We start from the raw sequence: 26437 nt of genomic DNA on the forward strand, positions 1-26437 counted from the left end.
ATCTTCATAGAAATCTCTTTGAAAATAGCCATAGGCGAAGCAAGTATGGCCTTACATGAAGACAAAAAAGATATTATTCACATAGCTCATTTTATTGTCATTACCATGTCATTTCCAAATTCTCATTTTATGTTGCTTAGATTAACTTCTTATTATGAGATTCTCACCAAAATAACATTTTTTTTTTTTTGTTAATTGTGTATCTTCATTCCAAACTAAATTAGACAATTGAAATGAATTTTATTTAAAATTGACTACTTACTATAATACATTTGTGAAAGATCACAATACCCTATATATATATATGAAAAACTTATGCATTGCATGATATTAACATAATATTCTATACACCTATATCTTGGAGAGTGATGCCTCTCTGATTCCTCAATGCAAGGGGTATAACACTTATAAGCCATTGGTTTTGAATTTGAAAGGTCTTGCTTATACTTTAATAATAAGTATGTTTTGTAATGATTAATTTCATGCTTACAGAACAATTATATGACGGTATCCAAAGTGATTTTAACATTACCTAGCAGAGCGTAAAATGAAATGTACTTACCTAATCATTGAAGCAAGAAGGATATCAAATGACAATATAATATTGGATAGCAAGAGCTCAAATTAAGTTGTTAAATAGGATTCTCCTATAAACTTGGAGAATGAATTTCACAATCATTTCGAACCAACAAAACCTAATAACAACAAAACATAACATTGTTTGGTATCAAGCTATTTCCTTGGTGAAAAAGCAAGAAGTTAATACATAATGTAGGGTGTGCCAATTATACAAATATAAAAGTAGGTCATGCAATTGCCTACAGAGCTCCGATTTTCAATAAAACCACTGGAATATTCAGTCTTTGAGATCCGAAGCACAACAAATGCATATATATTCCACAGGTCAATTCCGGAACTATAAAAACATTTCGAGGGTGGATTTCATATACTTTACTGTAAGGCAATCACTTGCAGCTACAACCTCCAATTCATGACAAATCTTTAGCAAGAGAAATTTACGTAAATGAGAAACACATTATCAGAGTCTCCACACGCAAATTACGTTAACCAGACTTTTAAAGTGGTATACAAATAAAATGCCTAGATGATATAGCTGAACTGCTCCATCAAGCTGATATATGGAACTACAATACCACTAACGATCTATGATCCCAACATTAGGAAAAATGGTGCGCAAGTATATTAGGATAAAGCAATAAAGTAAACCAACATTAGCAAACCAACAATATCCTGAAATAAATTGTAAAGGGCTATCCAAGTATACATCAGCTTGAAGCCCTACAAAGATGTTGTATTGGGAAAAAAGGACCTCTTCTCATGATTCGATGAACATTGTCGAATCCGTAGATGAGTAGGTGACACTTCATGTGACTATCTTATAGCAAATGCTGAGATATATGATATTTTAGCATGCTATAATTGAAATTGAACAGCCAAACGAAAATGGAAGATGGCTTTAAAACCAGAACTCATTCACTCTGTTGCAAAAGGAAGTTTGAACTGAAACCACTAGAGAATTTTGGTGCCAAATGAGGCCGTATCCTAGGGGCTAACTATTAACAACTGCAATATCCCTCTTTCAAGCATCGCATGCTTATATAGAAAAGCAATTTAAGGAGTAACTTATCATCAATCACTAATTGTGTTTGGCTGAATAAGGCACTGGCTGTAGCAAAAGCTAGTGAGGAAGATAAGAATCAGTGTAGAAGCAGAGTGTTGTGAATGCTTTTTGGTTTCTGACTGACATGTACAATAACCATTTTATGCAGATTACAGAACATCATTATCTGTTTGTATATTTGACCCGTCTCATAGACTTTCTTTTGAAAGCAGAATCAATATTAGCATAGAAATCAGTATCGAATCACAATAAGCCTACTTGTGAATCTACAATTAGATTTAAGACCGGAAGTCACCTTCACTGTCTTCAGATACGAGCATTATATTATCAAAATATCAGCCGAATTATGACTGCCTTCTCACGTGCACAAATAGAGTAATATTGTGGCTTTGCTATAGATTTGCCATTTGCTGAAAGATGGAACAAATGCATTAACAACCAGATTATGAATTTTAAGGTGCATGAATCTCTCCTGATAATGGACTAGTTCAAAATTTGATTCATTGATGTCATCGGGCGGTCAAGATGTATCATGCGATCATCTTAGATTGAATCAACGACCTACTGAAAGGATGATGAAGCCGAACAAATATTAGAATGCAAGAATAGCACTTTGCCACAGTAAAATGTGCTTCTAGCATATTCCCCATTAGACCAAGAGTAACATAAAGTCTAGGGCGACATGAGAAGAGTACTTATTGGTTCCTTTGATTGTGTTTTTTCTATCATTTGTCGCTTGCTTTAGGCTCATCTCCTTTAGATCTCATGGGTTCTCACGGCTTCCCTTATTTGGAACAAGACAACTGCTATAACAGAATGACATTGGAAGCTCTCTATTCAACTCTTGTGCCTGTGTATCCATGCCTCTACCCTTCAATTGCCAGCCTCCAACCCCCTACCCAAAAAAACAAAGAAAATCTTGTTACAAATCCATTTGATTTAGCACTTTATTTCTAGAAGCGCTTAGCTCTCCAATCAATCAAGTAATCTTCATCCATTTCTTCATCAGTTGAAGAAACATCACTACTGTCAGCACCCATGTATGAAGGAGATTTGACTTCAGCTGATGCCTTTGCCATGGATATTTCCTGCTGCTTATTTTTTAGCATTTCTACACGCTCTACATATGTCCTGCAAAGCCAAGCCCGAAATTTTTAACCATAGAACGCAACTCTTTAAGATGAAACTGAAATCACATAGTTTCACTCTTAAAAGATGAAAGAGAAAATTGAGGAAAACATAAGCGACTTTGAGTCAGATTGTTCTAGTTTCAAACCTTTGTGCTATAAGCTCCATTTCCTCTCTAACTTCAGCAGCATCAAACTGCAAATGGTCTATTTCGTATCATTAACTCAATCATATAGTAGTGGTGAGAAATAACAGAACAAAAACAAAAACAAAAAACCTGGTAATAGAAAAGAGAGTAGTTACACTTACACCTAGAAAATACAGCCCTAGCAACCTGAAAACTAGTGACCCACAGTACTACAGAATAGTATTACATCAAAGACTACCAATCAACTTGTAAACTAGAAATACACTACACCTCCTCTTCTTCTAGGCGATAATCTACTTCCTGCAAATCCTCTTGGATTGTCTTCTGAAATTCTTTCAATTCATCCCTGCATAATTCCATCCAAACATATATCAGCATACCATCTACTGCTGATAGGTATATCCTTATCTCCTAAGAAACGGTTATTCCCGTAGACTTGCCAATACTCCCAAATTTTACATAATATGCTCATATTCTCATCTACTACATTATCAATTGGTATATGTACTGAAGGCTTTTAGCTTTTACTACTAGAAAGACACCATGACACCATATCATGAGGATCTATTACAAAGATTATGTACCAACATAAAAATCAATAAAAAATCTACTTTAAGTACGAAACTTATCAGAAGAGGAACAAGAATGTGTGGAGGAGTGTTGCAGAACTTGTAGTTAGCAATGACTTGGCCAGGGTCCTAAATACTTGACTACGGAAAAGTCAGCAAACAATAAAAATTTGCATATAATTTTATGAAAGACAAAATCCAATAAAGTATAAATGCCACAGATGAAACACAACTTTTCACTTTCACAGTGAACTGAATCAAAGTTTTCCACATAGAAATGAATCCTGAACAATTCACATTTATATCAAAATTCACCCCTGCAAACAGTTTTTTTTCAAAATTATTGGGAAAAAAAAGGTAGACTCGTGATTCTTTCAAATGAATCATGAGTCTGCCTATTTTTTACAAGCAGTACAATTGTTTGCCTGTGAGTACACATTGTGGAAAGGACTAACTAATTAACCCTGCAACACTGGTGGAAGTATATAATTAGCAAAACATAACCACATTTCATATGCAATGGTCATGGGTAACCCGCCTACCATTTAGCATGGTTCCACAACGTTAACACCCTCATCCACATCTGGAAAAACATAATGCTAATGGTCGTTAGAAAGATACTCTATGGTGCCTATTGGTGTGTGTGTGTGTGTGAGAGAGAGAGAGAGATTAATAATTAAAGCACGTGACTTTTAAATGACAAAGAACTCAGGTATTTATATGGGGCCTTCATTGTAATTCAATCATTCTATCATCATCTCTCGTATTTTTATTCAATATTAATATTTTAATCCAGAGGTATTCTCTTATGTCATTCCACGTATTTTGGATATTTGTGATATTAACCAGATTGGTACATTTCAGTTGGTATCAAAGTCATTCTAATCCAGTTTATGACCATGTAAATTTTCAAGGTTTCTCTCATGTCCAGGATTTTGACCACATATTGGTTCTTGGCCATTTTAAGTTCAAATTACCATTGAACAAGGATTATCCTACCAGAAATTGAAGACATACCAAGTCGAGCCTCTAGCAAAACAAAAAACTACTCAGAATTTAAAAGGTAAAATTGGCAACACATGCATTAGTATAGAACAATGTTTCACCAAGTTTCTGGGGTGGCGGAGTGCAGGTATGGGGAGATGCACATGGGGGAAATGTGGAAGCACCCCCAAATTTTAGGGAAATTTGGGGGCACGGGGGGACATCGGGATATATAAATGATACATTGATATATAATATATATTATAAATATAAACATTCAATAAAAAATACATCGATTCACACATCATAAATGAAACAAAAATAGTAAAATACTTTATACATAAATTCATCATTTATAAATCATCATTCTAGAATCTACGTTTATTTAAATTCATTGTTCTTCATTCTAGAATCTACACCGATTTAAATACACAATTCTAGAATATAATTATGAAAGCGAACAAAGTTTCTTCTTTAGATTAATTACTCCGAAAGACTTGGAATATAAAGATCTCCATTGAGATACAAGAATATATATATTAAAATGTATGAGTAAGAATGATGATACAAATGAGAGTGAGAGGTCTGCTTACATACTATGCAGGTGCCTCTTCATGGAGAGTCATGTCTCATTAGACATGACTCTTCAACCTAATTACTAATTAACTAATCATTATTAATTATTATCATTTACATTATTTCCTATATATTATTCATAACACTACCTTCCTCCTCAAAAAGTTGTCCTCAAAGCTTGTCGATGAAAAGGACTTGATCTCTTTTTCGGGTTCGAATGTCTTCTTGTCTCAGAATAGTCATCTTCTTCGATACAAGTTGCTATGATCTTCTAAGTGACAAACAAAACCGTCGCACTGAGAAGGGATCAGACCATCCTAGATTAATCTTCTGTGGAATATTCTGATCACTAGAATTTTGTAACAACTTGTCATCATAGCACTGGATTGAAGTTACATGACTATTCTCCGGAACATCAGTTTGTTGTTTCTGTTCTAAATGGTCCCAATATGTAGCTTGGTTGAGTTGTCTACTCTCATGATTCTGATGTCGATAGGGAACCTTTTTGGTTTGACTTTCCCTTATTAGGTGTGGAAATTTTTTGATTTCCTTCTAGTACTACGGTTTTTGAGTTAGGTACATAATCTTTATTTGGAATTTTCATCATCTGGATTGTAAAATGTGAATGTGTTTTTCCTTCCACTAATTGATCCTCTTCTTGAGTTCTGCAATTGACTGGTTCGTATTAATTCCCTTATCTTCAACCTAGACTGTTACATCTGGAGACTTCGATACTTCTTGGGTAAGTTTGCTCTAACTTGTCTTTAAGTGACATCTTATCACATTTAAGCTTCTTTATTTGTGTAAGGAGGTTTTGGTTATGATTCCTTAGACGTAAAACCTCTTCGCTTTCTAGATTGTTGATTTTATTCTTAGTAGCCTCATCATCCTTTAAACTTCTGATTTGTTCTAATAATTTTTTATTAAGGTTCTTTAAACGTAAATTTTCCTCCTCTTGTTCAGATAGGTGCTTCTTGAGTTCCTTCTTTGTGACCTTAGTCTTCTTGACTTGTGCAATTAATTTTTCAATGTGGTCCTTGAGGCGAGAAATTTCTTTGTCCTTTTCCATTACTTTTTTGTAATGCATATCCACAAGGTCTTCTATCGATATGGGAGTCAATTCGTTTCACATATATAGAGGCCAATCGACAGTGGCTTCTACCAGACGATAGCAGGGTTGGTCAATGCCACAGGTGGCGATGGGTCGGGCAACACTTCGGGGAGCCGGAGGTGATCTAATCAACGACAGGGACGGGAATTGGCGGAATGATACGACGTTGGCGATGTGTGGTTTGCGGCTTGGCGTCCAGCGTATCCAGTTGTTTATATATATATATATATATATATATATATATATATATATATACATATATTCTTTTTTGACTTTTGAATTTTATTTTCTTTTATGTATATAATTGTTTTTTTTATAGTCTTTTTTTTCTCTATATATTTTTTTGAAATATATATGTTGATTTCAGATTTATTTATTTTTAATTTTTATATTTTTTATACAATTTGATTTGTTTTTTTAATAAATTATTTTTCTATAATTTCATATATATGATTTTTTTTTTAATTTCAATGGCCAAAGGCCTGACGTCGAACTCGCAGAGAGGAGAAACTCCTACTTCGTAGTGAGACGCTTGAATCTTTGACGGCAACAATGTTGACGGAGTTTGATGGCCAAAAGTTGGAATTAGACGTGGCTCTAATACCAATGAAGGCAAACAAAGTTCCTTCTTCAGATTAATTACTCCAGAAGACTTGGAATATAAAGATCTCCATTGAGATACAAGAATATATATATATATATATATATATATATATATATATATATATATATATATATATATATATTAAAATGTATGAGTAAGAATGATGATACAAATGAGAGTGAGAGGTCTGCTTATATACTATGCAGGTGCCTCTTCATGGAGAGTCATGTCTCATTAGACATGACTCTTCAACCTAATTACTAATTAACTAATCAATATTAATTATTATCGTTTACATTATTTCCTACATATTTATTCATAACAAATTAGTACTAAGAAAAAATAGCAGGTACTAAAGTTTGAAACAGTAAATTGAAATCACTCAAACTCAAAAATACTAATAGTAAAGAGTGATGAGTCAAAGGCTCTGTTTGAGGGCATAAATATCTAAAGTCAAGGCTCAAAACAGAAAATTAACAGTGGACAAGGAACATTGAAAATAAAATCAACATCAAGGAGTCATTCTCATTGATCGGTCCTCTACATCCGCATGAAGTCGTCGAATCCATCAATGGGAATGTCACTATTCAAGTCAGAGTCACTCTCTTGAGTAATTAATGGAATACCAACCAAACCATGTTGCAACTCATCTAGTCCATCCTCCTCATCTATCTGTGCACTATCCTCTATATCCATATTCCATCATGTTATTGGTCCCATGCGATACTTTGGGGCCTTCCTATAAGAAAGACATAGGGCACTATGCACTGCAACTAGCTTCTCTACTCTCCTAGAGGCAAGTCGATTCCTCTTGATAGATTGGATTAAGCTATATGTGGACCAATTCATTTCTGCTACAGAGAAACTAATGATCTGACACAAGAAGAAAATGGCAAGTTGTTGGATCTCTCGAGCATCATCCCCATGCACAGTCCACCAACCAATAGGGTCATCTTGGAGTAAGTCATTGCGAACTTCCTTGCCTAAGTCAATGCAATATTCCCTCCCATCAAGCTTGTTGAAGGGACTATTGGGACTTGCAAATTGCATTCACTATTTCCCAAGAGTTCTCCCTCTTTTGAACTATACATCTTTGTAACAACACATAAAAATCCCTATTTGATCTATAGATCTTCAATAAGAAGAATTCTACCAAGCCTTGCCACATACCATTTTGGGTTGAGTGCGTATGTTGCAATGTGCAAACATTTATTCATTTGATCCCACCTACGCTAAATAATAGGCCGAATATAGGTCATGTAAAACTCTAAGGAGAGATCTTTCTCACGAATGACTACCTTCACTAAACCCAACATGCTATCAAAAGTCTCACAGATTTCTCCAAGTCTAAGACAATTTGTGTCAATGTAGCGAATCACCTCAACTATAAAGCATAAAAGTGATACCAAATAAGCACAATCTACCCACCAATCATTTTCCAATATTTGTAGCCTAATTTTCTTCTCCTCCTCTATCTTGGATTCTTTCCACTTGTTATAATCCAAAATGACAACCATGGCCTGCAATGTCAATTGCACCTCCAACATCCTCTTACTAAAAGAAATTTGCTAGCATATCTAGTGTTTGTAGGCTTGAGGAATTCTCATTAGATTTCTACAAACCTAACACCTGACACTTAAGTTCCTAGCAGAAAAATTGATCTATTGATTTAAATGCATAGCTGGGTTCCTAACACAATAAAATTCAGCAAAAGAAAATATATCGATCTCAATCACAATGACACAAACAAATTCTGCCCAATCAGGGTTCTTCATTAAAATAACCTTAGAACTTACTTGGGCTCTTGTCCTGGGAAAATGGACCGACTGAGAAAATAAAAAATACAAATGCCTTGGATCTAATCTAGCAGATCTGCCCTAGATCAGTGTTGGATCTCCTTGGAAAATCTGGATCTCCAAGCTCCCTCCTGTACTTCCTCAAACCCGACACTCTGGAGTATCACACACCTCCTCCTCCTGAGGCTAGTGTCATTTAATGTTGTGTCTTCTCCCTCTCCCTAGCCTTACTTTTATAACTTTAAATTGAACTAAATCCCTCGCCCTAATTTCCAAAGTGATTGGTAGCCGAGATTAGATCTCGCCTCACTTGAGATCAATGGCAAAGATTAAAACAAAGTCACTATAATAATTTAATTTACTTTTCCTAAGTTTAATTTAGCTCAATGAACCAACATAATATTTATGCGATTTTCCTAAGTTACAATGCAACTTGTTCAACCTAGAGCAAAGTCCAGTGTAACTGCCTTCGATCCTACACTTATATCCATTGACTTGGATGCTCCCTCTAAACCGAAAGCCTTCTCTACCACCTGGTCTGGAAAGATCCTTGAAGTCTAACTCCACTTGGTGTTGTTCCTAGAAGCCTCGTGCTCCTGATCATTCTGTAAGGTCATCTTGTACCAAGAGACCTTCTTGATAGACTTGGAGGAATTTGTCAGTTGCTCTTCCCTACCTGAACCTGAAAGGCTGACTCTCTCTAAGCTACTCAGCCTTCAGAGCTCCCTATTCCTTATTCTTTGTCACTACAACGCTTCTTTCCATTTCTCTTGTGCTAATTCCTTCTAGCATGGCTTCTCTGATCTCCTTGTGACCCATGTGCTAAGTCCTTCTAACACCCAGAAGAAAGTTGATGATTATATATTTGCAAAGATCTTCCTTGTGGGTCTATCTCAGTCCTTTAAGACACCCACGAAATAGTACGCTACCAATTTCACGCCTGGTACGATCTCCCTCTAAGAGCAAACCTCCTCCAATCCTATTGGCTACCAATACTATCCTTCATACCTATTGTTGGCTACTACCAACTCTGCCAGCAACTGTTGGCCCATGTATGTCGTGGCATATCCCCTACCCAACGAATTCTAGCTAGCCATTACATCCTATAGCAACCTGACCATACCCAGTGCAACATTCTGCCCACGACATGATCCTTTACGGCACCACTTGCACTGGACCCCATCGCTCCCTCTGTGACTAGCCCGTCCATAGCTTGAATCCTACACCTACGCCCCTGACTGCTTTATGGTGACTACCCAACATCTTTACCTACTACCCATGGGTTCCTAGTGGTTGTCCGATTGTCCCAGACTAACTGTTTCTTAGTGGTTGCGGCTTCTTTAGCTACCCATACTCCTTGAACCTTCTACCCAAGACTCCTAGTCATTGTCCCTGCTACGAAAAACCCACCATAACTACTGCACAGTTCTACCTCTGCCCTAGAAACCTCCACCAAGCTTGCTAAAAGCCTACCCATGCTTTGCAGCCCACAACCCACACACTACAAACTTAACCCAACCTGCCAAATAGTTGAAACCAATTGTTGTCGGCTCTGACACACCAACTACAGACTACTCTCTCGACTACACAAGATGCCTCTCTTTTCGACCATGTCCCATGCGCTAACATCGATTGCTCGATCCTGTGGATCCTCCCAAACACCAATCTTGTTGACTCCCACGATTGGCCCTGCTCCTGGTGGTGGCTTTCCTTTCTCTACAATGGCCCTATCTGCTAGCGACATTATCCAACTTTGCGTTGATTCGTTGTTGTCACTCTCTTGTTCAGCCCTCCGACATACTACTACAACACTCAACCCTAGAGGTTGACTTCCTATTGTGCTTGACACAACTTGACAAAACCCTACGCGTTGTCCCTTGTCCATGATATTTTTCGTTGGCAACTCAAACTCGTGTGATCCTGTAGCGTTACTGCATAACATGTCCCCTACCATGGCTTGACCAACAACTATGCCTCAACGGTCCCCACATTATTGTGTTTTCCTGTAGCTCGACCAACTATTCGATGGCTAGGCTTGGTCCTCATCCCCACACATTCGACTGCCTTATTTTCCGCATCTTCTGCAATGACCTGTTGCTGGCCACTAACGGCTTATGTTCTTGTCGATTGGGTGGGTCTTACGGCCCACTCAGGGTTGTCGCGTGCCTCACCCCCCACCCCTTTTATAAATGTCTTCAACTGTAGCTCAGCCTAGGGCTCCCCATCAAACTTTTAATTCCACCAAAACAATTTTAGGTCCTTGAAAAAAAATCATTTTGGGGCACTATATAGTCGATTTACTTCGACCTCCTTCAAAAAAATATGCTTGTAAGATCGCAACAATTGCAACATAACTTGGCCCCAACGGTCCAGTATGAACTTGACACCTTGAGATTGGTTCTCAGAGATCTAGCTCTAATAGTAATATCATGTTAGATTTCCGCAAACCTAGCACACGATACTTAAATTCCTAGCAAAAAAACGATCTATTGATTTTCTTGACATATAATCTTTAGGGATTAGGAAATTATTGTAAATATTGTAAATACATAAATGAGAAGGTTAAGAGACACTTAGCATTGCATATGATATATAGTTATGGCATCACATACAGTCATGGCATTAGTTTTTGACATCTCATATGATACATTCCTCACATCTTGGCATCGCATATGATATATAGTTCTGACATTGCATACAGTGGTGGCATCGTATATGGCATTAGTCCTTAGCATCATATATGTTATACAGCTCTCGGCTCCACATATGTTATATACACTTGATATCACTCATGTTATATATATCTCACTCCTACAGCTCAGTCTCACATTAATATGTCGACTACAGTCTCACACCCCTGTTGTATGGTATGTTCCTATGGACTCATGGTATTTGGGTTTGTATGGCACCAAGGTATTCAGGATATCTTCATAGTATGATTGGCACCATTGTATTAATGGCATCCATGCATTATATATAACCTCACATATTGATGTGACATTGTATGCATCCCGAGAAATATAGAAACCCTATCAATATGACTTAGCAGTATTGTCAGTTATTTAGTGAAGACATAATGACTATGTTGTTATGACAGTAATGGTGTTGCCTTGACAATGATGATAGTGCTACTATGTCAGAGACTGTGATATGATATCAATTCTTTTTGGATTAGCGTTAGTTCACAAACGCAGTTGTGCACTGACTCTTATTGGCCCTAGGAGGCCTCATGTCTTTGATGTCTTTGAGGCAATTGTACTTTGTATCTCAATTGAACTTTCGATAAAATCTAATAAAAGAAGAAGAAGTGAATTCTAGGTTTTCCCCCTTGTGGGCTTTTGCCCTAGTCTCTGACCAAATCATGGTTTCCTTACTTATGCGTGCTTTTCTTCTGTTGTTTCTTTATGTTCCGCTACATTGGGTGAATTAAATATGTAAATGATGTAATGCAATTATCAAAGCAAAGAACAATGAAGTCGTCAGGGAATATTAACATGGTTTCAGCGTCGGGCTGGAAGAAAAGTCATTGAAGCACCCCTATCAAGACATTGATGGATCAAGTAGAGTGAAGGATCGTAGAGACCTAAACGAAGGCTAGGGTTTGAATCGTTCTAGTGAGAGTTGTTAGGGTTTGGTAGAAAACAAGAGATTAGGGCTTATCCCCTAAAGTCACTTGGTGGACTTGGATATGATAAAATTCTGAAGTCTTGAAACCCTAGCACAATAAATAAAAATTTCAGTGTAACCCTAGATTCTCTCCAAGAGACAGTATATTTAAATTAAAGAACAAAAATTTTATATAGAAATCACATAGTAGAAAAAAAAAAATTGCCAACACGTTTCAAACCATCCAGTGTGGTTCATCGTTAGGACAAGATGAAGATGCAAATGATAATAAATTGGTTGTTGGCAATTAAGGCATCACCTCCTTTGATGAGATCTATGATATATGGCTAATGCCCTATGGTACTTCATGAAGATCGAATCAAGAGGGATATGATCAGTTCCTTCAATCCTCCTTAAAGATATGTACCTTCTAGATTTATGTTATGACACTGCTCTTGTTTAGATTTATTTTGATTATTACTTATCCTTCCTGCATGAATATTTGAGTATTTGAGTATTTCTAACCTCTTAATGAAGATGTGATTAGGTGATCCTTCTTAAGGATCATCTGGATGCTCACTGGTGCAAGAAGAAGAAGCTAGTGCAGGAACAGGTTGAAAGTTGGTACAAGAAAGAGAAAGCTAAAGCAATATGCAAACTCTACTACTGCCAATGAAAAAATCATATATGGTATATGAATGCTACAAGTTGGTAAAGGTGTCTAAATATTACAAGGTATGTATAGAATATTGTTTCAATTTAGCTGCAATGTTAAATCGCAAGCTAAGACTTGAGGTATAACAAAATATCTCCTTGAGCACATATGAAAGTAAGTATGATCTTTCGTACATGTGATATATTGGTGCACTCTATAGTAATAGTTAATATGACTTAAATTTCCTTGGTATTTGGCAAGTATCTCATATTTGAATAAATCCATGTCATGTGATCATGATGGATTTTTTTATTCTATAAAGCAGGCTAGAAACATTGGCTTGATATGCGGTAACTTGATATTGTTGTCAATGCTTGTAATAAGTATGGTAACCATGATGGCATTGTTACCCACCACCTATGGGTGTATCCATAGGGAAAAAAAAACTTCCTAGATGGTCCTCCGTCGGCAGCCCCTTACAGCCACCTAATAGCTCGATGTGCCACTATCTCTGCCACCTGAACCAGCCATATGTTCTCTTGCCCATCTGTTATGGTCGTATTTTTGAAGGTGGGCCTCCCAACCCCAAAGGTATGGTTTTTCATTATGTAGTTGAGTATCTTTGCTTACTTATCATGGACACTTCTGGACATGGATTAGTGGAGGGATTCGGTGGAAAGAATGGGCTTGGTTTGTAATCTTGTCCCCTTTGTCCAATTTGGTGGTTAACCTTGTCTCTTAGTCCTGTGGGATCTCCTTTATTGACTACTAGCTTTAGGGGTGGCACTACATGAGAAATCTCGATTTTTTGGTCGCGTGGTCACACTTCCCGACACCACATACATCATTCTGTTCCGCTCGTTGAGAAACCAATGCTAGTAGAGTTAGGATTAGATTTCTCTTTCTTGATAATTACTTGTGAATTATGTTGGCTTCTTTGTTATGTTATCTTTCAATAAGCAATTACGAAATTATGTGTGTATGAAGATCACAAAAACACAGACGCACTCTGCCAAGGAAAAACCACTATCTAGGGGAAAAGCCAGTCCAAATCTCTTCCTTCAATAGTTTTCTTGAGACACTTCAACCTAGACACAGACCTCCTCCAACCACCAACTCAACCTCCTCTTCCAGCAACTTTGACCTAGAACTTCGACCTTGAAGCAGCAACTCTTTGACCCAGCAAATCCAGAATTTCAGCCTTCCAAGAGCAGAATCTTCAACCCAGCTCTTCTAGAATTTCGACCCCTCCAGCAGTAGGACTTCGATCCATCAATTTTCCCAGTAACTTCGCATAAGAGAAAGAAAAAGAGAGCCCAAAACTTCGACCTAGACCCTTCAAACACTTCTTCTTCTCTTCTAGGAATTTCGCACTTTTTCTGCGTTCTTGTTCTTGGATATCGAACTTGTGAAAGATGATCCAAATGAATTTGAACTGCTTGTATGGCTTTAAGTGAGGTCGAATTGCCATATTTGAGGCCGACTTTATCTCCTTGAGGTCAACTTGGTGTGGAGGTGTCAAATACCTAATTTGACTCAATAATAAATCTTTTTACATGATTCAAAATCCCAAGAAGGGTCTCATAAAATGTACAATGACTCAATATAAAGCCTAGGAGTCCACAATGGATGACCCAAGCATGAAACCCATGCTATAATAAGCCATTGTAATGATAATAAAATTTTATTTTTCATTCTTTTGACAAGTACATTACATAATGACTCAAATACATTTACAAAGACCGAACCTAGTTACATTCTTCAACACTCCCTCTTAACTAGGGAAGTATTCATAACAACATCTACAAGTACAAGGAGGATCTCAAAACATACGAACTATGAAGAGTTTAGGCACCGCAATGCCTTGGACCAGATTCCTGATGAGGGCAATCTATCCAAGGTCCTCCAACAGTTTAGGCACTCACGATGACTGGACTAGATTCCTGACCAAGGAAATCTATCTGGGTGGGACTAAGATCGACTAAAGTTTTCAGCCTCTCTAGGTACCATCAGGCTTACTTGCTAACCATCAACCCAAGGATCTAGGTGCGTATCCGAGGTCAGAGCTCCATGACCAACGCCAACCTCCCTACTTCAGAATCCAAACATCAACACATAGTGTTGGCTAGATGTCCTCCCAGGCAATGTGTCTCACACACAAAGCCTCAACAAATCTCTTCCAAACTTTTATCATCAACAAGATCAGCAATATCAACTAAACCAAGCATGCTTCTAAGATATTCAAACTTCTTATTAGGAAGAGACTATGTTAGTATATTAGCTCCCTGATCGTCTGTCGGGACATATTGTAGCTTCACTGTTATGCTCTTAACCTGCAAAGCAATACCCAAGCGAAGAAAAGATACCGAGAACACAAAATATGCGAAGAAAATATACCCAGAACACAGAAGAGCAATGATTTTATTATTCAGAGAGAAATGTTCACAGGCCTCTTCGAGGGGGCAACCTCCAATAGAGCAGAACTCGATTACAAAACAAGACACAATGCTCCTCGCAGGGAGTCTCTATCCTTTATATATAACTCATACATGCAATACCACGAGCCAATATCGTGGGTTTTATTAATACCATCTATCTAATACTACCGCCTATTTACCATCTATCTAATACTTCCGCCCATTTGCAACTAACTGTGGTCCCATCATTAATTGCGGGTTAACCACTTACAAATATTAATATGGGCTTTATTGACTCTTGACTATGACGTGATCCCAAGACATAAATAAGGGGGTTAGGGTGGAACCCTAACATTCACGATCCCATCCCGCACCACGTTCCTAATGTAGTGGAACTTATTGTTGATATGCTTCACCCTAGCATGAAACACGAGATCTTTAGACATCTTGATGCAACTTTGATTGTCACATTTGATCACAGTAGGACCCATAGGCTTCTCGAACAAATCTGTCAGAAGCTTCCTCAACCACAAAGCCTCCTTTCCTACTTCACATGCAGCCACATACTCTAATTCAGCACTACTTGTTAAAATTGGCAACTAGAGCCAAACTCCATGTGGGTCATCTTATTTATGGTAGCTGATATTTTTCTTGGATCCCTCTCATCGAGAGGTGTAGGATTGATCTAAAGATCATCCGATTCCAATAAGTATTCATGGAGTTATGAATTTATTTGTGTTATAAGACAATTCGTCAAGGTCGGCCAGCAACCAAATAACCCCCACATGTGCTCAACATTTTAGTATAAAGGACATGACTTGAGAGACATTTCACACACACTTCACTCTTGATTTCTCTCCACTTGTTCTGGGTTTTAGTGGAAGAGAAATCTAGGAGAGGAAGCCCTAATGGAGATCAGATCTCAGCCATGGAAGTAACCTCTACGTTGTCCTAAAGAAGCCCTAGACGCAATCCTAAGGAAGCCCTAGACGTTGCCCTAAGGAAGCCCTAGCCGTTGTCCTAGCAAGCCCTAGTTTTGGGTTTATTACAGGGTCAAAGCTGTTGTCAGGAGGGCCGAGGAGCTGGGCTAGAAGGTCGCAATACAGAGTCTACTTCAGCAAAGGAGAGGGGACGTTAAGGTCACCCTTGTGACTGTTGGAGAGCAAAGTTACCTTGCTACTGGCCGCAAAGGAAAGGAGCTTGGATTTGCTCCTTGAGGACTGTTTGAAGAGGCAGCAAGGTCTGTGTGAAGGTCACCCTCATAGAATGTTGTTCTGGGCAAGAATACCAAGGAGAATCTTCCCTGAGATAGGCTGAGTAAGGGATCTTGCTGGGATGATTAAGCCGTAGGTCTGTAAGTGTTGTTTTTGGGTCAAACAGCCCTATACATGGAGTTGTAGGTGCCTCCTCAAACAGCGAGGTCACTTACCTTGTAAAGAAAGGTTGGTCGCCTAATTTAAGGTGGGTTTTGGCATGATCGTTGGGTTGCTATAGGTTACAGGAGGATTCCCTAACAAGTGACCATAACTCTACCCATGGACAGTAGTATGGCAAACATGGAATAGCAATAACAGTGGGACAGCAGTGCTAGCAGCAATAGCATAATGCAATGGTGGCACAACGAGACAACAGCAACAGCAAGGTGACCCATGAAGTTTGAATGCATACTAATGTGATAATGCATCAAGATGCATGTGCAGCATAATAGCAGCAATGACATGTGGCAGCAAAAGCACATTGGGACAGCAATAGCAATGCTAAACAGTGGGACAGCAGCATGGTGTTGCAAGGGACAGCAGCATGGTAAGCGGTACAGTAGGACATGGTGCTTGTTGGAGCTTGATACTTGGGACAGCAAGCTATGACATGGCACAGCAATGCTAAACAGTGGGACAGCAGCAAATGCAATCATGGTGGAGCATGGTAGCTCGGACAACAAGGACATGGTGCTCTTTGGCTCAGCAACAGATGTGGCATCTCTCAAGGTGTCCTGAAGCCACTTGGGCTTCCTCTTCCCTGAGCATGCTTCTCCCATAGGAGAATGAAACTCCTCCTCCTCATCACCATCAGTAGCCTGAACTCCTGACTGTCTGTCTGTTGTCCTCCTGCCTGCACCTGAACCTGTAGAAGCTGAGGTACCGTGTGCACTGTCCATCAGTGGACTCCCTAGTGAACTGCTCTGTGAACTGCTCTGCATGCTGCCCGGAGCACCACCCCTCTGGCTCGGCGAGCCACTGCTCACTGATGGACCTGACATCCTCATAGATGTACCTCCGGATCCTCCTGATCCCTGCCCACTGGATCCCTGCGACTGACTCAACTGCTGCTGAGGGTCTGGCTGATCCAGATACTCTAACTCCCGTGACCTCCTAAAGGCCCTGTCCTCCTAGAACTTCACATCCCGTCTGACAACAACTCTCCTCTGTGCAGGAATGTAAATCCGAAAGGCCTTTGAGGTCTCACTGTAGCCCACAAAGATACTCTTCTCTGCGGTGGGCTCTAGTTTGGTCCTCTTCTCCTTGGGTATATAGGAGTATGTAATGCATCCAAAGATATGAAGATGACCAAGATCAGGCTTCTTCCCAGAGAAAGCCTCCTCCGGAGTCATGTGCCCCAAGGCACGATGCGGACTCCTGTTCTGCAAGTAAACAGTTGTGTTGCAGGCCTCTACCCACAAGAACAATGGCAACCCCTGATCATGTAACATGGCTTTGGCAGCCCCTATGATGGATCTGTTCTTCCTCTCCGCAACCCCATTCTGTTGGGGGTTGTAAGGAACAGTGAACTCCCTCCTAATGCCTGCCTCCGCACAATGGTCAACAAACTCTCCAAGGGTGTACTCTCCTCCATTGTCTGACCTCAGGGACTTGATCTTTCGACCTGTCTGAGTCTCCACAAGAGCTCTGAACTCCTGAAACCGCTTGAAGGCCTCACTCTTGGTCTTCAAGAAATAAATCCAGGTCCTCCTGGAGTGATCATCAATGAATAAGACATAGTACTCATATCCACTCAAGGAAACATGAGACATCCGACCGCTCACATCGGAATGAATCAAATCAAGTATCCCCGTCGCTCTGCTGTCACTACTGGGAAAAGGGGATTTGGCAAACTTGCCCATTGCACAACCTCTGCAAGTATCAAAGTGATCAATACTGAAATCTGGCACACCTGTGGTGATCTCCCGCAATGTCCTCAAGGCTCCATGATACATGTGTCCCATCCTGCGGTGCCAAATCTCACACAGCTCAGAACTGCTAGCTCTGCTGTCGGTACTACTGCTCAATGCTAAAAGGGGTTGGAATGCAAACTTGTACACCTTTGCATGGCGTACACCTATCACTCTAGCTGAATCAGCTGGAGTGCCCCTGGGATACATCAACACCTGTCCTCCCCTGAACAGTACCTCATATCCTCTGTCCTCCAAAGCTGAGACAGATATGAGGTTCTTCCTCATCCCTGGCACATAAAGAACATCTGACACTTTCAAGGGAGGTCTGGACTCCCTCTGAAATGTCAGTGTACCCACCCCGACTGCTCTAACAACTCTGTCATCACCGAGTACTACCTCAATATCAGTGCCACTCTCTGAAAGCTCTGAGAAGTACTCCCGGACTCCTGTCATGTGACGTGAAGCCCCACTGTCCACATACCAGATACCTGTAGATGTTCCGCTAATCGAGGGAAAAGCATGCTCCCTCTAAACCTGTGTGGCAGGTGATCCTGCACTAGAGGACTCACATGTAGTGAACGCAAACTCCCGGTCAAAATGACCTGCAAAGTCCTCAATCTCAGCTGAAGCTACCACATCCTGGTTCTTCCCCTTCTTCTTCTTCTTCTCCGGACACACAACTGCATAGTGTCCCATCTTCTGACAATTCCAACACTTCACTTTGGAATAGTCCTTCTGTGAGTTACCCTGTTTACCTTTACTTTTGCCTTTGCCTCCACCACCGCTTGTGGAAGCCTGCTTCTTCCCTTTGCCTTTCTTGCCTCCTGCCACCAGTGCTACGTCCTCATCCTGCTCAACTGGCTTGGCTGCCCCAAGCTGTCCTTTCCTGATCTCTGTCTGAATACAATCATCCCAAAACCTCTCCCATGTGGGAAGGGTCTCACGTGCACAAACCCCATCAGCAAAGTTCAACCATGAACGGGGGAGGCCATTCACTGCAATACGCACCAACTCAGTGGATGGAATGGTCTCTCCAATCGCTGCCAACTCATCTCTCACATTGGTAATCTTTGTGAGATATCCAGCTGCACTATCATTCCCCATCTTAATGTTCTTCAGCTTCTCCTTCAGGACCATCTTCCGGTTCTCATTGGTACTCTGGTAGAGATTGGACAATGCTGTCCACATCTCATAGGCATTGCTCTTTCCTCTCACATGAGGAATGCAATGGTCTTTGATTCCGTCTAGAATCAACCTCTTACCCTTGTTGTTCTTTCTATTATAAGCTGCCAACTGAGTAGCATCAGTAGGCACAACAACAGGGTGCTGTGCTGTATGCACCATGATATCCCAGACTTCTGCCTCCTCAAAGATACTCTGCATTCTCTCCTTCCAAACGTTGTAATTTGTATGCCCATCCAACCTATCCTCCACCCTCAATCCCAATGACATCTTGTTGTCCTAAAACTGAAAAATAGCACTGCTGTGGTAAAGATAAAACTGATGTTTATGAAAAAGCAGCTTGCTGGAATTTTCTGAGTGAAAAAATCAGCAGCTGTATTTTTTTCTTTCGCTGTCCCAAACTGCCCTTCAGCACTCAAGCTCTGATACCATGTAAAATTTTCTGTTTTCCCACCCCGGTTTTCAGTTTCTCCTTATTTCTCCCATGTAGTTAAATGCCCATTCCCATAACCATACATTTAACAGACTGAAAAAATAAATATTGCTGAAAACACAAATTCTGAAAATTTTTCAGAATGCTGGAAATTGCAGAATTAAAAATCAGCAATCAAAAACAGCCATTAAAACACTGATATTTTTGGTCAACTTGACCCTGGAAAAACCCCCTACAACTCTTGGGGAAAACCAGTTTGAGAGCTCTTCTTTATTTCTGGAAAATGCCTTTTTACAGAGAGAAAAATTTTCAGCAAAAATCAGCAAAACAGAAATTTTTCCAGCAAGCAAACTTATCTGTTTTTCAGCTAACAGACAATCTGGAAAATGGCTGAACGTGCTGTACGGACCGTACGGATGTACGGACTATACGGACGTATGGATGTACGGGCCGTACGGACGGTCATACGGACTTGTACGGACAGTCCTCGAAAATCGTGCAGAAAATCGCCTCCTCGATATTCGTGCTGAAAATCAATTTTTCCACTGTTTTGCTCACAAAAACTGCCTTTTTCTGCTTGTTCTTTGAGCTGTACGGATTTGCTGAAGTGCTGCCTTGGTATGTGTGCCAAACTGCTGCCTCTTTCTCCTCCTTGTCCAGAAATCTCCTTTGCTCTCTTACTCTCATTCTCCCAATCTGCTCATGAAAGAATGAATGATCTTTTCCTCCTTTTCCTCCCTTAACCCAACCCTAAATGACTTTTGGGTGATCCCTAAATCCAATGGCTAAAATAGATTTAGATCAATGGCTAAGATTAAATGCTCATTTAAATCTCACTTTCTATTTTTTAATTCACCCCACTTTAATAAAGACCCACTTAGTCATTTATTTCCAAAGTCACCTTTCCTTTCTAATTTTTCATTGACTTTATAAAAGTCACTTTAAAATTAGACTTAGTAACTTTATCACTTAAAGTCACTTTCAAATTAGATTTAACTTTATAAAAAATTATAAAGTTACTTTAGGAAAAAAATTAAATTCTTTTGGACACTTTTCCCTAGGCCAAAGATCAAAGCCTTAGGGAACCACATGTCCTCCGGTACCAAATTTCAACAAAGATTTTGCAACAAATTTGAAGATCTAAAGCAAAATAATCTTTTCAGAAAAAGAGTTTCAAGTTTTGGGGCTCCTAAGCCTAGATCTGCCTTCTCCTAGCCCAACTTTATCCCTATTGGGCCTAGTGCTAGCCCTCATTAGCCCTAGATTCCCCTTGCTCCATTTATTTAATTTTCTGAAGCTGATCACTGGTGACTTTTTGCAGAAAAATTGGTAAAAAATTGTGTTTCATGTATTGGAATTTTTTTGGCAACTTGGGCAAGTGATCTTCAAGGCCTAGGGCCTAAGGGTTTGATCTCTAAACCCTCTTTTTCCTCACTGTTTGCTACAGCAATCATATACCTTTCTAATGGTGGCAAAATTTCATGTGGGTTAGCCTAAAATCAATTCCTAAGTTGTCTAATACATTAAGGAATTAATTTCTTGAGTTGGGAATCCATCATTACAACTATTTCATATTTTAATTGTTGACTGTAATAAGTATATTAGATCTGATATAATTCTAGAAATTGTTGACAATTGGGAGCAATTATCTCCAAGTTGGTTCTCCGTAATTCAAGTTCCTAATTTGTCTCTACCACTAGCTGTACAGATAGACGAGAATCACTAGAATCCCTGAAAATATGTGATTGTATCTCAGTAGTTATAGCTTTCCTTATACTAGTCAATTATGGTCCTAAACTATAGGATCTAAATTGTATACAGCGGCTATTTATGCCAAACAAGTATCAGTGAAAAATATTGAAGCCTTTCACACAAACTTCTTGTTTTTGACTTGGTATCAGAGCGAGGTTCTTCACCTCATAGCCTGAATTCTCATATACCCCTCGCATCATGACTAAGGATCAACCCGAATCATCTTCTGTACCAGTTATTCATGTTCAATCAGAAAACCCCAGTTTCACCACCAATATCATCCTTACCGAAGTTAATTATGATGTTTGGTCCCAAATCATGGAAATGCAGATCGCAGGGCGTGAGAAGCTTGAATACCTCACGGGTAAAACACCTATTCCGCAGGTTACTGATGCTTTCTATGCAAAGTGGTATGCTGAAAATCAAAAGGTCAAAGGATGGTTGCTGACTTCTATGTCACCGAAGATTATGAAGCACTATCTTAGACTGTCTACTGCACGTGAAATTTGGACTGCTCTTGCTAAAGCTTTCTATGATGGGTCAGATGAATCGCAACTCTTTGCACTGAATCGACGGGCATTCTCCACCAAACAAGTTGGTCGTTCTCTTTCCACCTATTATGGTGATCTAGTAGAAATCTTCCAAGAACTAGATCATCGTGATAGGATTGTCATGAAGGATCCCGAAGATGTTGTCGCCTATAAAAAATCAGTTGAGAGACTGCAAGTGCATATCTTCTTGAATGGACTCGATGCAGACTTTGAACAAATTCGAGGTGAGATTCTCAAAAAGGATCCTGCACTCGATCTTGAAGCAACTTATGCATATGTTTGTCGTGATGTCGTTCGCCGAGCTGCACTTCATGGTGAACCTGAACACTTTGAATCCGCTGCTATGGTGGCTCGTCGAGGCAAGCCTTACCAATCGCAAACACATTCGAAACTAGATCGCACTTCTGGTCCGCCGAATCACACAACTGACCAAAATCGGTCATCTGGATCACAAAATCGTAGCTATGAAATAGGGGCTGCAAAATCAGAACGTGTATGTACTCACTGTGGAGAAACCGGGCATACAAAGTCACGTTGCTATGAATTAATTGGATATCCAGAATGGTGGGATCCTGCCAAGGCACCTCGCAAGCGAAATTCAAAGTCAAATCATCATGCTTCTGTTGTTGTGGCTGAGCCCTCCACCAACACCAGTACTACTGAGGAAGCCTCTTCTTTCATTGCTACTTCTAGGAATGTTGGTAAGTCTCTTCATACCTCTATCCCTGTTAGTCATAGTGAATGGATAATTGATTCAAGTGCCACAAATCACATGACCTTTGACAGTAAATATATTCAGTCCATGAAATCCTCAGACCACCATATAGTGTCCACAACCAATGGTCTCCCGTGGTTGGAGAAGTTTCAGTGTCTCTTACCCAAAATTTGAATTTGGAGTCTGTTCTAGTTGTTCCTTCTCTTAATCATAACTTATTGTCTGTTGCTCAAATAACCCTCACTTTGAACTGTATTGTGATATTTTGGCCTAACCTTTGTGTTTTTAAGGACATTCGGACTCGAAAGACAATTGGTTATGGTACTAGGAGAGGAAAGCTCTACTATCTTGATCTACTGCCAGCAAGCTGCAATCAGTTGGCTCAAGTTTTCTCAGCTAATAAGTCTGACACACATCAAAATTCAGAAGTCTGGTTGTGGCACAGGCATTTAGGTCATGTATCTTTTGGATATTTACAGAAATTGTTTCCAAAGCTCTTTTCTCAATTAAATGTTTCGGATTTTAAGTGTGACATTTGTGAACTGGCTAAAAGTCACCGTGTCCCATTTCCCATTAGTATGCATAAAAGTCCTGCACCTTTTATGGTTATTCACTCTGATGTCTGGGGACCTACAAATACTTCTTCTTTGAGTGGGGCACGTTGGTTTGTTTCTTTTATTGATGATCATACTCGCATGACTTGGGTTTGTTTAATGAAATCAAAGAATGAAGTTAGTTCCCTGTTTCAGCAATTTCACAAAATAATAGCCACCCAATATCAATCAAATATTCAGGTTCTTCGTACTGATAATGGTGGAGAGTTTGTTAATCAAGACTTGAAACAATACCTGAATTTACATGGCATTGTTCATCAGACGACTTGCCCTTACTCCCCTCAACAAAACAGGGTAGCAGAGCGAAAAAATCGTCACCTTCTTGAAGTTGTTTGTGCTTCCTTGTTTGGGGCTCATATGCCTATTAGTTATTGGGGAGAAGCCATTACGGCCGCAGCTTATCTCATTAACCGTGTACCCTCTAGTTCACTACAATTTTAGACTCCCTTTGATGTTCTCCATAATACTGTGAGTGCCCCTACCATACCAAATCTGTCCCCTAAAGTTTTTGGGTGTGTAGCCTTTGTGCACCTTCACAAACCCTTGAGAAAAAAGCTAGAACCCTGTGCCCTTCGGTGTGTCTTTGTTGGCTATGCCTTGCATCAAAAAGGTTATCGGTGTTATCACCCCCCTTCTCGTAAAATTTATGTTACACTTGATGTGGTCTTTCATGAAGATGATATGTATTATTCTGCCTCTGCGTCTCCACTTCAGGGGGAGAATAGAGATGAAATGGAGACTTTGCATCATTCTTTGGACTTTGATCTTATAAGTGGAGATAATTTGGACACTAGGGGTGAATGTGACCATTTGGAAACTAGTGATGAATGTCCAAGTGATGGTGACACTGTAACTCACAGAGGTGATTGTCCAGATGGGCAACAAGTTTTGGAGAATGAGGTTTCGGATCAAATGGAAGTGGAAGTGTCGTCTGTGTCTTCCTCCTCTCACGATGTACCACCAAACCAATTGTCTTCTCCAGCCGATTCCATGCCCGAGCCTCAGGTAAACTCTGAATCTGAACCTCACTTAAAAATGTTACCAGATCGAGTCACAAGAGGGAAACCCAAAGTTAGCTATGAACCTGTTCTCAACTCCAAATCTAAGTATCCCATAAGCAATTATGTATCCTACCATAGACTGTCAAATGAGAGTAAGGCATTTGTGAATCAATTATCTGTTGTAGCTATTCCTAACAGTGTGCAGGAAGCTTTGAAAGATCCTAGATGGAGGGAGGCGATGAATGAAGAAATGAAGTCTCTTCAAAAGAATTCAACATGGGAAGTTGTTGACTTGCCTGAAGGGAAGATACCTGTTGGATGTAGGTGGGTATTCTCCATTAAATACAAAGTTGATGGAACCATAGAACGGTTCAAAGCAAGACTTGTCGCCAAGGGATATACTCAAACATATGGAATTGATTATATGGAGACATTCACACCAGTGGCCAAAATTAATACAGTCCGTATTTTACTATCTCTTGCGGTGAATTTTGACTAGCCTTTGCATCAATTCGATGTAAAGAATGCATTTCTGCATGGAGATCTCCAAGAAGAAGTATATATGGAGTTGCCCCCTAGCTGTAAGCTATAGACTAAAGGCAATAAACAGGTTTGTAGATTGAAAAAATCTCTATATGGCTTGAAGCAGTCTCCTAGAGCGTGGTTTGGAAGGTTCACTAGCTTTATGAGGTCTATTGGTTACAAGCAAAGTAACTCAGATCACACTCTCTTCTTGAAACATAATGGAGAATGAATCACAGCCCTCATTGTGTACGTTGATGATATGATAGTAACTGGAGATGATCCTGAAGAAAGGAAAGCACTGCAAGAGCAGCTTGCCCGTGAGTTTGAAATGAAGGATCTTGGGGAATTGAAGTATTTCCTTGGAATTGAAGTGTCAAGATCAAAGAAAGGTATTTTTCTGTCACAACGGAAATATGCCTTAGACTTATTGAAGGAAACTAGCATGACAGGATGTAGTCCAGCTAGCACCCCTATGGAAGAAAATTTGAAGCTAGGTGTGCACCCAAACCAAGTTCCTGCTAACAAGGAGCGCTATCAGAGATTGGTTGGAAGATTAATGTATCTTGCATATACTCGGCCGGATTTAGCTTATGCACTAAGTGTTGTCAGTCAATTCATGCACTCCCCAAGCGAAGAACATATGAATGTTGTCATCTGGATCTTACGCTATTTGAAGTCATCTCCAGGAAAGGGAATTTTATTCACAAAAGGTGATAGCTTGGATGTTAAAGGTTATACAGATGTTGATTGGGCTGGGTCAATTGAGGATAGACGTTCTACATTGGGCTACTTCACTTTTGTAGGAGGAAATCTGGTTACTTGGCAAAGTAAAAAACAAGAGGTAGTTGCTAGATCCAGTGTTGAGGCCGAATACAGAGGAATGGCTAAGGCAATATGTGAATTGTTGTGGATCAGAAATCTGTTGCAGGATTTACATATGAAGCAAGTTGGTCCTATGAAGTTATACTGTGATAACAAGGCAACATGTGATATTGCTCATAATCCAGTTCAACATGATCGAACTAAGCATGTTGAGGTTGATAGGCATTTTATCAAGGAGAAACTAGAAGCAAAGTTGATTGAAGTTCCTCATGTTCGATCTCAAGACCAGCTTGCTGATGTGCTAACCAAAGCAGTGTCAAACCAAGCATTTAATGGTTGTCTCAACAAACTTGGCATGAGTGACATCTACTTACCAACTTGAGGGGGAGTGTTGACAATTGGGAGCAATTATCTCCAAGTTGGTTCTCCATAATTCA

The 26437-nt window shown here is 39.6% G+C and overlaps 1 protein-coding gene across 1 annotated transcript in view; it reads right to left on the reverse strand.

Moving 5' to 3' along the window:
• Window positions 1-2126: 2126 nt before the first annotated feature.
• Window positions 2127-26437, reverse strand: part of LOC149209226 (protein ABA AND ROS SENSITIVE 1-like) — a 123717-nt gene continuing 99406 nt past the window's right edge. Inside the window, exons 6-8 of the mRNA XM_089396313.1 lie at window positions 3189-3264; window positions 2919-2965; window positions 2127-2773 (exon numbers count right to left, since the gene is read on the reverse strand). Of these exons, the coding sequence (XP_089252439.1) occupies window positions 2596-2773; window positions 2919-2965; window positions 3189-3264 (301 nt within the window). The 3' untranslated portion in view covers window positions 2127-2595. The remainder of the gene's footprint in view (window positions 2774-2918; window positions 2966-3188; window positions 3265-26437) is intronic.

Source organism: Pinus tabuliformis, chromosome 1_2 (genome assembly GCF_031772625.1).
Source record: "Pinus tabuliformis cultivar Carrire ecotype Pingquan chromosome 1_2, CPIR1, whole genome shotgun sequence".
NCBI lineage: Eukaryota > Viridiplantae > Streptophyta > Pinopsida > Pinales > Pinaceae > Pinus > Pinus tabuliformis.